The following is a 13,696-nucleotide window of genomic DNA, read 5'->3' as shown; positions in this document are numbered from 1 at the left end:
ATTTCCTTGCGCATTGTAATTAGTAAAAACACTGTGTGACATGTTTGTTGGCGACACGCAGGTGTCATCGAGCGGCGCGCAGAAGCCGCCGCCGCCTGCAGCGCCGCAGCCCCCGCCGACAGCTGCGCCTTCGCCAGCCACTGCAACCACTGCTGCAGCACCGACCAGCCCCACACCCGGCAGCAGCACGCGTCGCCCTGGACCCAATAGGCGTCCACCCAGCAGGCCGCAGTACCGTCCCAGCTCGCCCAGACCCGTCGGCCAGACAAGACGACCGCCGCTGCGGCCCGCTGCCAGCACCATCAAGCCGGTGGTCTCCACTGCCAACAGCATCATCTCTACCGTCAAGCCCACTCGCCGGCCTCCACCCACCAGATGGACTACTTCTCCCACTACCCACACAGAGGCCACAACTGTGGCAGATAAGTCCCCGTCGAAACTACCTTACAAAACTACGACAACAGCTGCAGACATTGTTACAACAACTGCGTCCAGCCCTCCAATAGTTGCCATCACCAAGCCCACCAGAATCAAAACAACAGTGAAGCCAGCTACAGTCATTCCTCCAAAAGCACCCAGCACTGCAGCTACCACTACAGAATCTACTACAGCCATTCCGATCACTACCATTAAGGCTACTTTCTCTAGAAAGCCTACTATTAACACCACTACCACACCCAGGATCACGACCACCACCACCACGACTTCTACAACCACAACTCCTACCACTAGGATTGCCACTACCACAAGTCCAATCCCCACTACCACAACCCCAAAACCAACGATCACTACCACCACGAGTACCACGACCCCCGCCAGCACCACTACAACTAGTACCACAACCCCCACCACGACAACGAGTACCACAACCCCCACCACAACAACCAGTACCACAACTCCCACCACAACAACCAGTACCACAACACCCACCACAACAACCAGTACCACAACCCCCACAACTACTACCAGTACGACAACCCCCACCACAACAACCAGTACCACAACCCCCACAACTACTACCAGTACGACAACCCCCACCACTACAACCAGTACCACAACCCCCACCAGCACCATTACCACCAGTACCACAACCTCCACCACCACCACGACTACCAGTACTACGAACCCTACGAGTACCACTTCTGCCAGTACCATGATCCCAACTACCACCACCACTACCACAACTGAACGCATCACTGCTGCTTCAACCACTGCCAGCCCAACTGCCACCACAACTACAGAACAACAAACAGTATCCACGCAGTCTGTGGAGGTGGAACAGACGACAAAGAAACTCTCTGTACCACCATCGTTTGTAGAAATAACGCCGCGACCAGTAACGAGACCTCCCACGTCAACCACAGCTTCAGCATCCACCACCACATTACCAACTCAAGAATCCTCCACATCCACAACAATTGGGACACCGTTGTCGACGCTAGACTGGCCTAGAGATGAAGATATTGCACCAGGCACTACCAGCCAGAATCCGGAGACGACCACAGCCGCCAGTACAGGAACCACATCCTCACCTAAGCCTCCTGCTTCTCCTGAACCAGCTCCAGAATCCGTATCACTGTCAGCGCCTTCCCACGCTACCCACAAGCCGGTGTACGTCCCACAACCAGGAGAAACACCCCTCGATGTCCGTTTCACAGCTCTTCCTCTCGACGGAAGCACGCAAAAGGGTGCAACTGAGACGGAAGAAGCCTGGATCAATACTGAAGATCCAACAACAATTCAGACTGAGGCATCTTCTTCCGTTATCGAATTCCGTAACGAGTCCACCAGTGATTCTTTGCTTCTTAGGCCAGATAGTGATGCAGGGGTATCAGAAGATGCAGTGGATGTCAGTCCCTCGACAGATTCAAGTACACAGTTCACTTCGACGTATCAACCGTCACCTCTCACAACAGACAAAGAAATGAACAATTCACAGATGGATATAATGGCATCCCCAGCACCCCCAACGTCACCTGATGATAATTTACCCGTTGGTGAGATAGCTTCTGATGCTTCACAAATTTTAAATGTTGCAGCTGAAATTGCAGAGAGCACAGCGGTATCGGTTGATTCGTCTAGCACTGAAAAAGTTAGTGAGAAGCCAGTTATAAATGCGTTGCAAGATACTAGTGGTACTGATGATATCAGTTTCAATGTGAACGCAACAGACACACAGCTGAATGATCTTGAGAAGTATGGAACGCAAAATTCATCCATAGTCAAGTCCTCTGTCCAGGAATCAGATTCAGCTCCAGAAAAACCTACCGTCGGAGCTCAGGGGACAACAGAAACAGAAGCATCCATAGCGCCAGATAATTTGACACTGTTCGATACTACAGAAAAATTATCCGAACTTTCCTCGGATGTTATCAATGGTTTGTCAACTGAAAATTTGCAATTGGAAGGACAAAAATCGCCAGAAGATATGAACGAACAGAAACCATCTAGCGATGCAAATGGATTTGACGGTGGTTTAGAAAATAGCAACAACCTTACAGACACAGAAAGGCCAGAAGAACAGGAATTGTCCACAGAAAAAGACTTCCTAGGCATCCAGAGTATAATTACTGGAGATTCAAATGGTGGCGGCCCGATCCCAGTTGAGCTGCTCGATTCACTAAGCAGCGTGTTATCACAGGTTTCCGATAGCGAGAAAGTAACGGAAATCTATGACGAAAAACCAGGCAGCATATCCGACTTTACTGGCATGGAGCTCAATGCTGTTGGCGTCAAAGAAACTAGTAATTCTACCGGGCCTTTAAGTACTACCGATTTGGGAACAGTCGCCCCTGAGGCTTTCTTCAGTGAGAGTGTGGCACAAACAAGCAGTAGTGTAGACCGTTTTCAGGATGTTTCTACTCTAACAAGCGTTATTGTGGGTTCTAGATCGACAACACAATCGACACTACTTGTAGATGGCGCGAATGCTGGGCAAAAAGACGACGAAGTTGCTACCAAACCAGAACCCATCTCTGAAGCGATTAAAAACAGCAGACCAGAAAGCGGAAGCGTTTCAGAAGAAAACAAGTGGGAAATGATCTCTCAGTCCGCAGCTCAGCAAACGGTTGGTGACAAAGTAGAAATAAAAAGTAAGGTGAACGACAGTTCGGTAAGTGAGCTGCTATCCAGCGATGCTGCACCAGTTTCTGAAACGGGAATTATAAACGAAACCATTACTGATATTGGCACTCTCAGTCTTGAAACAACAGAAAGCACTGATACCGATGTAGAACACTTCGTGTCGCCTCAAGTAAGCGATTACGAGACGCCGCTATCCGAAATTGAAGGTGCTATCGCTACATCAGCAGACGCACCACCTTCCGATGTTCTAACATCAGCATATGACACTAGTGCTTCAGAGGTGGCGACAGAACACAAGGAGATTGTAACTACAAGTGTGCACGTCGTAGGTACCAGTGAAGAGGGAGCAACCACTGGTCCTGTCCCAACTGGAGATAGTGATAAACTTGACGACGAGGTGTCATCCGAACAAGAAGAGAGCGCAGATACTGCTGCCGTGCAAGAAAACGTCGCCGGACAAGAAAATAGCAGCGATGAGCTTTTGTCAGATGGCTCTGCTTCTGGTGCCTCTGTGCAAGTCCATAGTGCTCCAGAAACGGCTAAGCCCGAGGAAGAAGCAACTATGGCTTCTGACTCAGTTTCCAGGTACACAGTCACTCCGGAAGAAGATTCTGATAGCACAGTGGACGTGAAGGATATGGCGGCAGAGAGTAGCGATGAGTCTGGGACCACTCCTGGGCCAGAAGCGTCCAACGCGGCGCCAGAATTGAACGCCGACAAAACAAAGAACAAACCGCCCGTAACTATTGTCAAAGGTCCGGAGCAGGACACGATTACCATGGAGATGGAGACAACCTACTCGTCCGGCTTAAAGGATGAATCAATGTCCGGGATCCCTGTTGGTGATCACACTGGTGACTTAATCGTTTCGAAAATAGATTCCGACGCCACCTCTGACTCTCAAAACGATGATCTGTTGCAAGATCCGGTCACAGAGTCTCAAAAACTGCAAGGGGCTCCTGCTTCGCCTATATCAGCGCTGGGAGACGATTTTAGTTACAAAGTAGGCCCAACAGCAGAGACCTTGCCGTCAGACGACCTCGGAACAGGCGGTTCTGAATCTGTCGGCGCGACCAAAATCAGTGTCGTCACTGCTACGTCTTCATCGTTAGAGAGTATCAAGGACAGTGCTACCGTGTCACACGAACAGAGAATCCCTGGCGAAGGTCTTGGTACTGGAGAAACGTCTGTGCATGTTATCTCACAACAAGTAGCTGAAAAATCACCAGAATTTTCGTTACAAAAATTAGACGAGAAACCACTGGTGGCCAGCAGTGGCGACAGTAGCATCTCCCCGTTGAACAGGGACAAAGACGACGCTTCAGCATCGAATGGCGAGGATGGCAGCAAGGTTTCGTCACCTGAGGATGTAGTAAGCATTACGACGATTATCAGTGACTCAAAAACGAATCCTCCGCCCACTGGTAGTAGCACTGAAGGTGGCGAATTTACTGCCACTCCACTTCCTGCAAATATAGCAACAGAAATGAAAGAAGGTCAAGAAACAACAACTCCTTCAAAAGAACTTGGTAGCAGTACCGTCAGTATCACCGCTACATCTGACAGTTTGATGAGCACATCACAACCATCAGGAACAATTCTAGAAACTGCGCAGTCCCTTAAGGTAGTGGCAACTGATGACACTGCTGTTAACGCTGAAACTATTTTATCTCAGCAAGCTGATGATAAAGATTCGGTGAAAGATTACACGGAAGAAATTAAACCGCCGATAAAGAATCCCACAATGATGTCTGTAACAGAAGAACTAGCTACTGCCAGAATACCTGACGATTCACTGAGTAGCTCCACTCCTGACCGAATCAGTGCCACCACGGCTAACGATTCTGGTGTATATTTGCCAGAATTCGCCGCGGAAAGTCAAGAGCAAGACACCTTTAAGAATACAGAACTCGAACCCACAGGAGGTCCAAGCTCTGCTGAGGCGACGGCAACACCTGCTGCAATTGTTGGATCGAGTGGCCTTCCTGAAGAAGGCAGTGCCGCCACGTTCTCCGACAGCGTTACATTCGAGGACCAACTCGCGCCTGATTTAAGTAATGCAAATAATCAGGAGACACTAGGAATGAATGAAGCAGTAAGTGCAGACACAGTTACCGCTCCTAGCACGTCTACTCAGAACTTAGATGAGAAGACTCCAGAGGAGACTATTTCAGCCGATGCAGGAACAGACGAGCTACAAGCGTCTTCATCAAGCAAGAATGTTCCTGGAGCTGTTCCCGAAAACGACGCCAGTGATGCCCAGAAAGAAGACGATATACCAGAGAATACGACTCCAATCGTAGAGAGCGCGGAATCTTCGCTGAACAAAGAGTCGGATGCTCAGAAAACTGGCCTAGTCGATATTGCATCGACAGAACCAACTTCCTCTCTATTTGACAAGGAAGCTCAGATGGTATCTACCGACAGCTCGGCTGCATCGGAGGCTCTCCACGGCAGTGAAACCTCCCTCAGTTCCGACATCAAATCAACTTCCGACTCGGCAACGGATTCTCAGTCCGAGGAGCAGCATGCTGCTGAGAATGATTCCGCTGCAGAGGCATCACAGGAGGAAGACGAAGGCTATTCGAGTCATTCAGAAGAAAAAATTGCTGCCAAGTTGTCTGACGAGGCCTCACCTGGAGTAAGTGCCTCGGGAATTTCTGTTGTAAAGGGCGATAAGTTAGGGGAAGGTGAAAGCAGCCTTGCAGCATCAAGCCAAGGCGACCCGCCGTCGCAGTCTCCAGGTGGAAGTGCCCCAGACTCGACTGAGAAGGACACAGCTACAGACGGCGAAGAGCCTATATTCACAAAAATAAAACCTCCGCTCGCCGTAAACGGTGATGCTGCTACTCATGCATCTTCAGAAATAAAGAAAATTCCTGTCCAGTACCATTCAGCTATCGACGTGCCAAGCAGGATACACAGTGTTGCTGCACCGACTGTGACATCATCTGAGGAAGTTTCCCCTAGCGCCGTCCGAGACGAGAAGCCACCGTACGTCGTACGGATAGAAGCGCCTGACAGGAAAGTTCCGACTGGAGAAGGGGACGGAGCAGCGCCAGAGACTGAGGATATACCGGCAGCAAGTGTGCCCCAGTACGGAGACCAATCACAGGGACAGGCCGTAGAGGGTGCGACAGAAAGTGACGGTCAGCCGACCGGTGCTCAACATACTTTCTCCGTCGAAGACTCCTCACAGTCCCAAAGCCCTCCCGAAATCCCTTCCGCCAGTCCGAGCGTAATAATAGAGAGCGTGACGGCCCAGGCACAGAGCTCGAGCCCTGCCGGCGGTCTGCTGCCGCCCGAGGTGTCCTGGCCGGAGGAGGGAGAGGTGGAGGAGCCGGAGCGGCCGCCGGTGGACCTGCGGCCGGCTGACGCGGCGCACCGGCTGGGCCTGGAGGCGACGACGGCGGCGCTGGACGGCGACGTGCGCGCCTTCGCCGACCTGCTCAACGAGCTGGCGCTGCGGCTGTGGGCCGGCGTGGCGGCGCGCGGGCTCAACGCGGCATCGGCGCCGCCGCGCTCGCTCGTGCTGTCGCCGTTCGCGCTCACCTCGCTGCTCGCCATGGTGTTCCTGGGCGCGCGCGGGCCCACCTCCGACCAGATGAACGACCTGCTGCGCCTCGACGACGTCGTCACCTTCAACCCGCACCTGGTGCTGCGCAACGTCACCGACTCGCTGGTGCACGGCGACCCGCCGGGGGTCGCCGCCGTCGCCTTCGTCAGGCAGCTGTACAGCGACAAGGTGACTGCTCCGCCCGTACTGTCTCTGCTTACACTTTAATTCGTAACTATAACGGCAAGTCACATGAAAACCGAACACTCGCCACAACGGAACCGGCCAATGGTTCCACTCAAAATAATCGCCACACAAATTAAGTCATTCATACCACTGGGAGGTCAGACAATCAATCGTACAAACATACCGCCGTTAGAGTCTCGTACAGATTCCCGTGTGGAGGAAATAGTGATAGACATCCCTGGGGTTGTGAAGCAGCTCAGTGGGTTGAAAACAAATAAATCGCCAGGTCCTGATGGGATTTGCAATTCGGTTTTACAGAGAGTACTCTACTGCATTGGCTCCTTCTACATCTACATCTACATCTACATGATTACTCTGCAATTCACATTTAAGTGCTTGGCAGAGGGTTCATCGAACCACAATCATACTATCTCTCTACCATTCCACTCTCGAACAGCGCGCGGGAAAAACGAACATCTAAACCTTTCTGTTCGATCTCTGATTTCTCTTATTTTATTTTGATGGTCATTCCTACCTATGTAGATTGGGCTCAACAAAATATTTTCGCATTCGGAAGAGGAAGTTGGTGACTGAAATTTCGTAAATAGATCTCGCCGCGAAGAAAAACGTCTTTGCTTTAATGACTTCCATCCCAACTCGCGTATCATATTTGCCACACTCTCTCCCCTATTACATGATAATACAAAACGAGCTGCCCGTTTTTGCACCCATTCGATGTCCTCCGTCAATCCCGCCTGGTAAGGATCCCACACCGCGCAGCAATATTCTAACAGAGGACGAACGAGTGTAGTGTAAGCTGTCTCTTTAGTGGACTTGTTGCATCTTCTAAGTGTCCTGCCAATGAAACGCAACCTTTGGCGCACCTTCCCGACAATATTATCTATGTGGTCCTTCCAACTGAAGTTGTTCGTAATTTTAACACCCAGGTACTTAGTTGAATTGACAGCCTTGAGAATTGTACTATTTATCGAATAATCGAATTCCAACGGATTTCTTTTGGAACTCATGTGGGTCACCTCACACTTTTCGTTATTTAGCGTCAACAGCCACCTGACACACCATACAGCAATCTTTTCTAAATCGCTTTGCAACTAATACTGGTCTTCGGATGACCTTACTAGACGGTGAATTACAGCATCATCTGCGAACAGTCTAAGAGAACTACTCAGATTGTCACCCAGGTCAGTTATATTGATCAGGAACAGCAGAGGTCCCAGGACGCTTCCTTACTTAGCTTTCATTTATCGCGAATCTCTTGCCCAACGTAAAGTCCCAAGCGACTGGGAAAAAGCGCAGGTGACGCCTATATATAAGAAGGGTAGAAGGACGGATTCTCAAAATTACAGACCAATATCCTTAACATCAGTTTGTTGCAGGATTCTCGAACATATTCTCAGTTCGAATATAATGAATTTCCTTGAGACAGAGAAGTTGCTGTCCATGCATCGGCACGGCTTTAGAAAGCATCGCTCCTGCGAAACGCAACTTGCCCCTTTTTCAAATGATATCTTGCGAACCATAGATGAAGGGTATCAGACGTATGCCATATTCCTTGACTTTCGGAAAGCGTTTGACTCGGTGCCCCACTGCAGACTGCTAACTAAGGTACGAGAATATGGGATTGGTTCCCAAATATGTGAGTGGTTCGAAGACTTCTTAAGTAATAGAACCCAGTACGTTGACCCCGATGGTGAGTGTTCATCTGAGGTGAGGGTATCATCTGGAGTGCCCCAGGGAAGTGTGGTAGGTCCGCTGTTGTTTTCTATCTACATAAATGACCTTTCGGATAAGGTGGATAGCAATGTGCGGCTGTTTGCTGATGATGCTGTGGTGTACGGGAAGGTGTCGTCGTTGAGAGACTGTAGGAGGATACAAGATGACTTGAACAGGATTTGTGATTGGTGTAAAGAATGGCAGCTAACTCTAAATATACATAAATGTAAATTAATGCAGACGAATAGGAAAAAGAATCCCGTAATGTTTGAATACTCCATTATTAGTGTAGCGTTTGACACAGTCACGTTGATTAAATATTTAGGCGTAACATTGCAGAGCTTTATGAAGTGGGACAAGCATGTAATGGCAGTTGTGGGGAAGGCGGATAGTCGTCTTCGGCTCATTGGTAGAGTTTTGGGAAGATGTGGTTCATCTGTAAAGGAGGCCGCTTATAGAACACTAATACGACCTATTCTTGAGTACTGCTCGAGCGTTTGGGATCCCTATCAGGTCGTATTGAGGGAGGACATAGAAGCAATTCAGAGGCGGGCTGATAGATTTGTTACTGGTAGGTTTGATCATCACACGAGTGTTACGGAAATGCTTCAGGAAGTCGGGTGGGAGTCTCTAGAGGAAAGAAGGCGTTCTTTTCGAGAATCGCTACTGAGGAAATTTAGAGATCCAGCATTTGAGGATGACTGCAGTACAATTTTACTGCCGCCAACTTACATTTCGCAGAAAGACCACAAAGATAAGATAAGAGAGATTAGGGCTCGTACAGAGGCATATAGGCAGTCACTTTTCCCTCGTTCTGTTTGGGAGTGGAACAGGGAGAGAAGTTGCTAGTTGTGGTACTAGGTACCCTTGGCCACCCACCGTATGGTGGATTCCGGAGTACGTATGTAGATGTAGATGTAGATGAATTCCTCTTTCATAGAATGCAGTCGACTGCTCGCGGATCCAAAACCATGCCCACTGTTGCATTATCTCGCCCGATTGAAACTGATCTTTTTGCAGGTCACCAACAATCAGAACATCACGTGGTGAAAGATTCAGGCTGTATGGAGGATGTTGTAGTGTTTCCCAACCGAACTGCTGAAGTGTAGCCTTTGTCCAACAGGCAGTGAGGGGGCGGCTGCTTTCTTGCAGCAGGATGATTCCATCCGACTGCATTGTTCTAATGTGTGTGAAATCTTGCGGGACTCGGCTGCTAAGGTCATCAGTCCCTAAGCTTACACACTCCTTAACCTAAATTACCCTAAGGACGAACACACACACCCATGCTCGAGGGAGGACTCGAACCTCCACCGGGACCAGCCGCACAGTCCATGACTGCAACCGACAGCATTCATGGGCGTTTTAACTTTATGGCACGTCGCAGTTTCTGCAAAGCATCTTCATAGCTGTGCACACTGACTGTGGTCTCACGCTCGTGGAACTCGACGAGCAAAGGGCCTCTGCAGTCCAAGAAGAAGGTCATCATGACCTTACCAGAACTTGTGTAAACTTCTTTGGATTTCTTTAGCGGGGAAGAAATGGGATGTTTCCATTACTGGCTTTGCCGTTTGCCCTCGTGCTGTTGGAATGCTGCCGGACAGAAGCATCCTGTTTCACTAAAACACCCGCCCCCATACTGTCAATCGGACAAAGTCTATACTTCAGTGGTTTGTCTGAGAAACACTGCAACATCTTCAGTACAGCCCGGATCTTTCACCATGTGACTTCACATCGTTGGCGATCTGAAGAAAGACATGCGTGGAGGTCGGTTTTGATCTCCCAGTGGGATATACGTGTTAACAAATGTGATGACTACTTTTCAGTGGAACTATTCCACGGTCCCGTTGCGGTGGGTGCTCGCTTTTCATTCGACCGCTCCTCATAGCCGTAGTATTTTCTGTTAGCTGATATTGCCACAAAGTTTCTGAAGTAATTTCTAAAGAACCGCATAACAAAACCTTACAATTACAGGTGTTTTAACTGAATAAAACTAAACTTATATCGTGTTGAAAAATCACGTTTCAGTATTTGCATCCACAGGACCAGTTTTAAATTATTGATGCAGCAGCTACTGACACCACATATAAAGGGTGTCCGGCTTTTCTCGACTACCATAAAGAATCTTTCTTTAAAAAAAAAAAAACAGTGTATCAAGCAGTACTGTTTAGCTACCAGGGGATACGAACCAACATGATTGCCTTTCTTGCAACTTCGATTGTAAGGAAGATATGAAGAACAATTCGTCTCTTTTAAATAGTACCCTAAGTCGTTTATTCGGTAATCCATTTCTCTCGTCGAGACCTTATGAGAAATGCATTGTAGTTTACCATTCACGCAATCATGACGTTATTAAAACGTAACACGTAACAGGCTTTGAGTCTCCTGCACTAATCCACATTGCTCGTCCCTGGGGTGACATAACTCCTACACTTGCTGGAGTTGAAAGTAAACAGATGGAAAGACAAGGCAGGAATTCCGCCTTTCCAGAAACAATCGATTTTCGGCTCTATCGATTTTTCTTTCATCTTCAGTTTAATCTGACTGCTAAAACCACCCAAAATAATCAGTTTCTGAAATAACCGATTTTTTTTTCATTACTATTATTTCCGGTTGTAAACATAGAACAAAGATTGAAAAGTTATAAGACTCCCTCAGACTGTTGCATTACACATTTCTAGATATGTAGAATCAAAATACGAAAGAAAATAGGTAAACAAAAGAGTACTTCGCCTCTCTACCGGTCGTGTTTATCTCAGAAAGTAATGAGCACTTGAATACTGGAAAAATCGCCAGTATTCTCTTATTGATTCTAATTTTTTGGAGCTCTGCTCAAAAATTATATTGTAATTGATTGTCATGTCACTATTTGGATTTTATGAAACTGCTAAAGAGGGAGAAACTGAGGTTGGAGAACTCTGTTTTTCGTGTTAAGTTGTCCGTTTCCAAGTGCTACAACCAGATAAAAGCATATAAGGGCAAATAACAGCATCATATAAGTTATTTTCTATTTTTATCATAAACAATGAGTGAGTTGTTAAGTTTATAACTTATTACAGTTGCCTTATTTCCTTTCTCTTTTATTATTTCATAGAAATAGCAGACAAATAAAAAACTCTTGTGTAAATTCTATAGCGTTCTTTTTCTTTAATCATTTCGAATGAAAATCCCGTTTTGTAGTGAAATATATTTATTTACCGTACTTATTAACAAGAAATTGAATGCAATTGATTTTTTACCGATATAACTAAAAACATTTTTTTCTAAAAAATTCGAAAGAACAGTTTATGTAGTGAGAAAAAGAGAACGTTTACCTGTAGCAGTTACATGACAATAGTTAAAATTTCAGTAATGAATTAATTCGGTGGTCAATATTTATTGACCAATCTACTCACAAATACTCATTCTATAATGTGTTGATCTGTAAGTCGACTCCTTTCATCAGAAACAATTTCACTCAAAGAGGATACCATTCCTTCTGAAGTCACAGAAATTCCTTATCAATGATAAATATTTTTGGGCTGCAAAAGACGGCTTTTACTCTCTCCCAAAAAATGAAAGGACCGCTGCTCCTGGCTAGTAAGTGTCAACAGCAACATTAATGCGCCAGCAATGCTGTACCGATTTTTATATAATGTGTATATTGCTTGTTTCTAACTGTCGGCATTGTTGTTAAAACAGCACTCATTATTTTTCTCATTTTCTTTAAAACCTAATATTTCAAAGAAATGGAAATTTTATTAATCAACATTGCTCATTTTAAAAAAGTTTTATTTAAAAATCTAAAATTTTAGGACCACTGCTATCACAAACTAATATACCGGCTTTTTACCTGTTTATTATTACAAAATAAAAAACTGTTATAACTAAGACAAAAAAGTACCAAAATTACCGATTATTGAGCGTTAAAGCATCTGTATCGGTTTCAACAGGTCGGTTTGTGCTGTCCCCAACAAGGAAACTGGCAAAACCGACACGCAGCAGGCAAGTTCCAGAGGACGAACGCACTGCATATTCTTTAATCACTGTCTCTGTTTAATATACAATACCTAATAAATAAAGTAGAAGCGCACTAGGTTAGAGAACACTTCCTGTACCCGTAAAAGTAAATACGATTGTGCATGACCACCTTTAATCTATGGAAACTGCGTCCGAATGCGGAGCTACATCACTCTGTGACCAACTCTGCTGCCAAAAGCGGAAGGAGAATGGCACAAATATATGGAGAGCACTGCACGTTTGTTGCAAAGCAATTCACGGAATGACCGATGTCATTGGCCAAGGATGCACTATCTAGAACAGTACACCACATTACCGGTGCCATTGTCCAGCAGGTGGAATGCTCTCATTGTTCACGACTGTCGATTTACAATCGCAGGCATTGCTGCAGAGGGTCGCACTGAGCATCAGAAGTGTACACGTCATCATTAAAGAGAAACATAAGTTTCGCAAAGTGTGCACCCAATGAGTGCCTCACAGCGCAGGAAGAATGTCGAATGGCGCTCTCTCCTGAACATGCGCAGTGTTATGCGAAGCAAGGGAACGACTGCTTGTGACAAATGGTCGCTGGAGACGAGACGTGGTGTCATCGCTTTGAACCCGAGTCAAAACGTCAAAGTCTCCACTGGAAGCACGCAGGGTCGCTGCTACCCAAAACGCACTACAGGCGTTCCTCTTCTTTTGATGCTTCCAGTTCGCTGTTTTTAGCACGACTGGGCGCTCGCTCTGTCCTCACGTCGGGAGTGATTGCGTCCCTCTAGTGTCCCTCAGCGTTATAGGGATCGTACCTTCTTCCGCAGACAGTGGCATAACGACTCTTTAAGCGGTTACAGCCTCTGTCTCGTTTATTTTTGAATGCGCATTGTACTCTGTCCAATCACAATTACGTGACCACCTGTCAAAAGCCTGAATAACCATCTTCTGTAGTGCTGACTGCTGTGTGCAGGAAGAGAGATAGTGAGGCTGTGGAATAAACCAATTTGCATGCCCACTCCAGTAACGTGGCCAGCACGCTAGGATTCTCTGTTGAGGATCCATGGCACGAACAGCACAGTCGATGTATTCCCACAGATTCCCGATTGGGTTTAAATCCAGGGATTTGCTGGCCACGGGCATACAGTAAACTCATACTGGTGCTCT

General features: G+C 47.1%; 1 protein-coding gene across 1 annotated transcript in view; it reads left to right on the top strand.

Moving 5' to 3' along the window:
• Positions 1-13,696, top strand: part of LOC126269044 (serine-rich adhesin for platelets-like) — a 342,253-nt gene that overhangs the window by 273,298 nt on the left and 55,259 nt on the right. Inside the window, exon 5 of the mRNA XM_049973961.1 lies at positions 62-6,829. Coding sequence (XP_049829918.1) covers positions 62-6,829 — 6,768 coding nt within the window. The remainder of the gene's footprint in view (positions 1-61; positions 6,830-13,696) is intronic.

The sequence above is a fragment of the Schistocerca gregaria genome, chromosome 1 (assembly GCF_023897955.1).
Source record: "Schistocerca gregaria isolate iqSchGreg1 chromosome 1, iqSchGreg1.2, whole genome shotgun sequence".
Classification (NCBI taxonomy): Eukaryota; Metazoa; Arthropoda; class Insecta; order Orthoptera; family Acrididae; genus Schistocerca; species Schistocerca gregaria.
The sequence above is the reverse complement of the archived record's forward strand: the minus strand, read 5'-3'. Positions and strand labels throughout refer to the sequence as shown.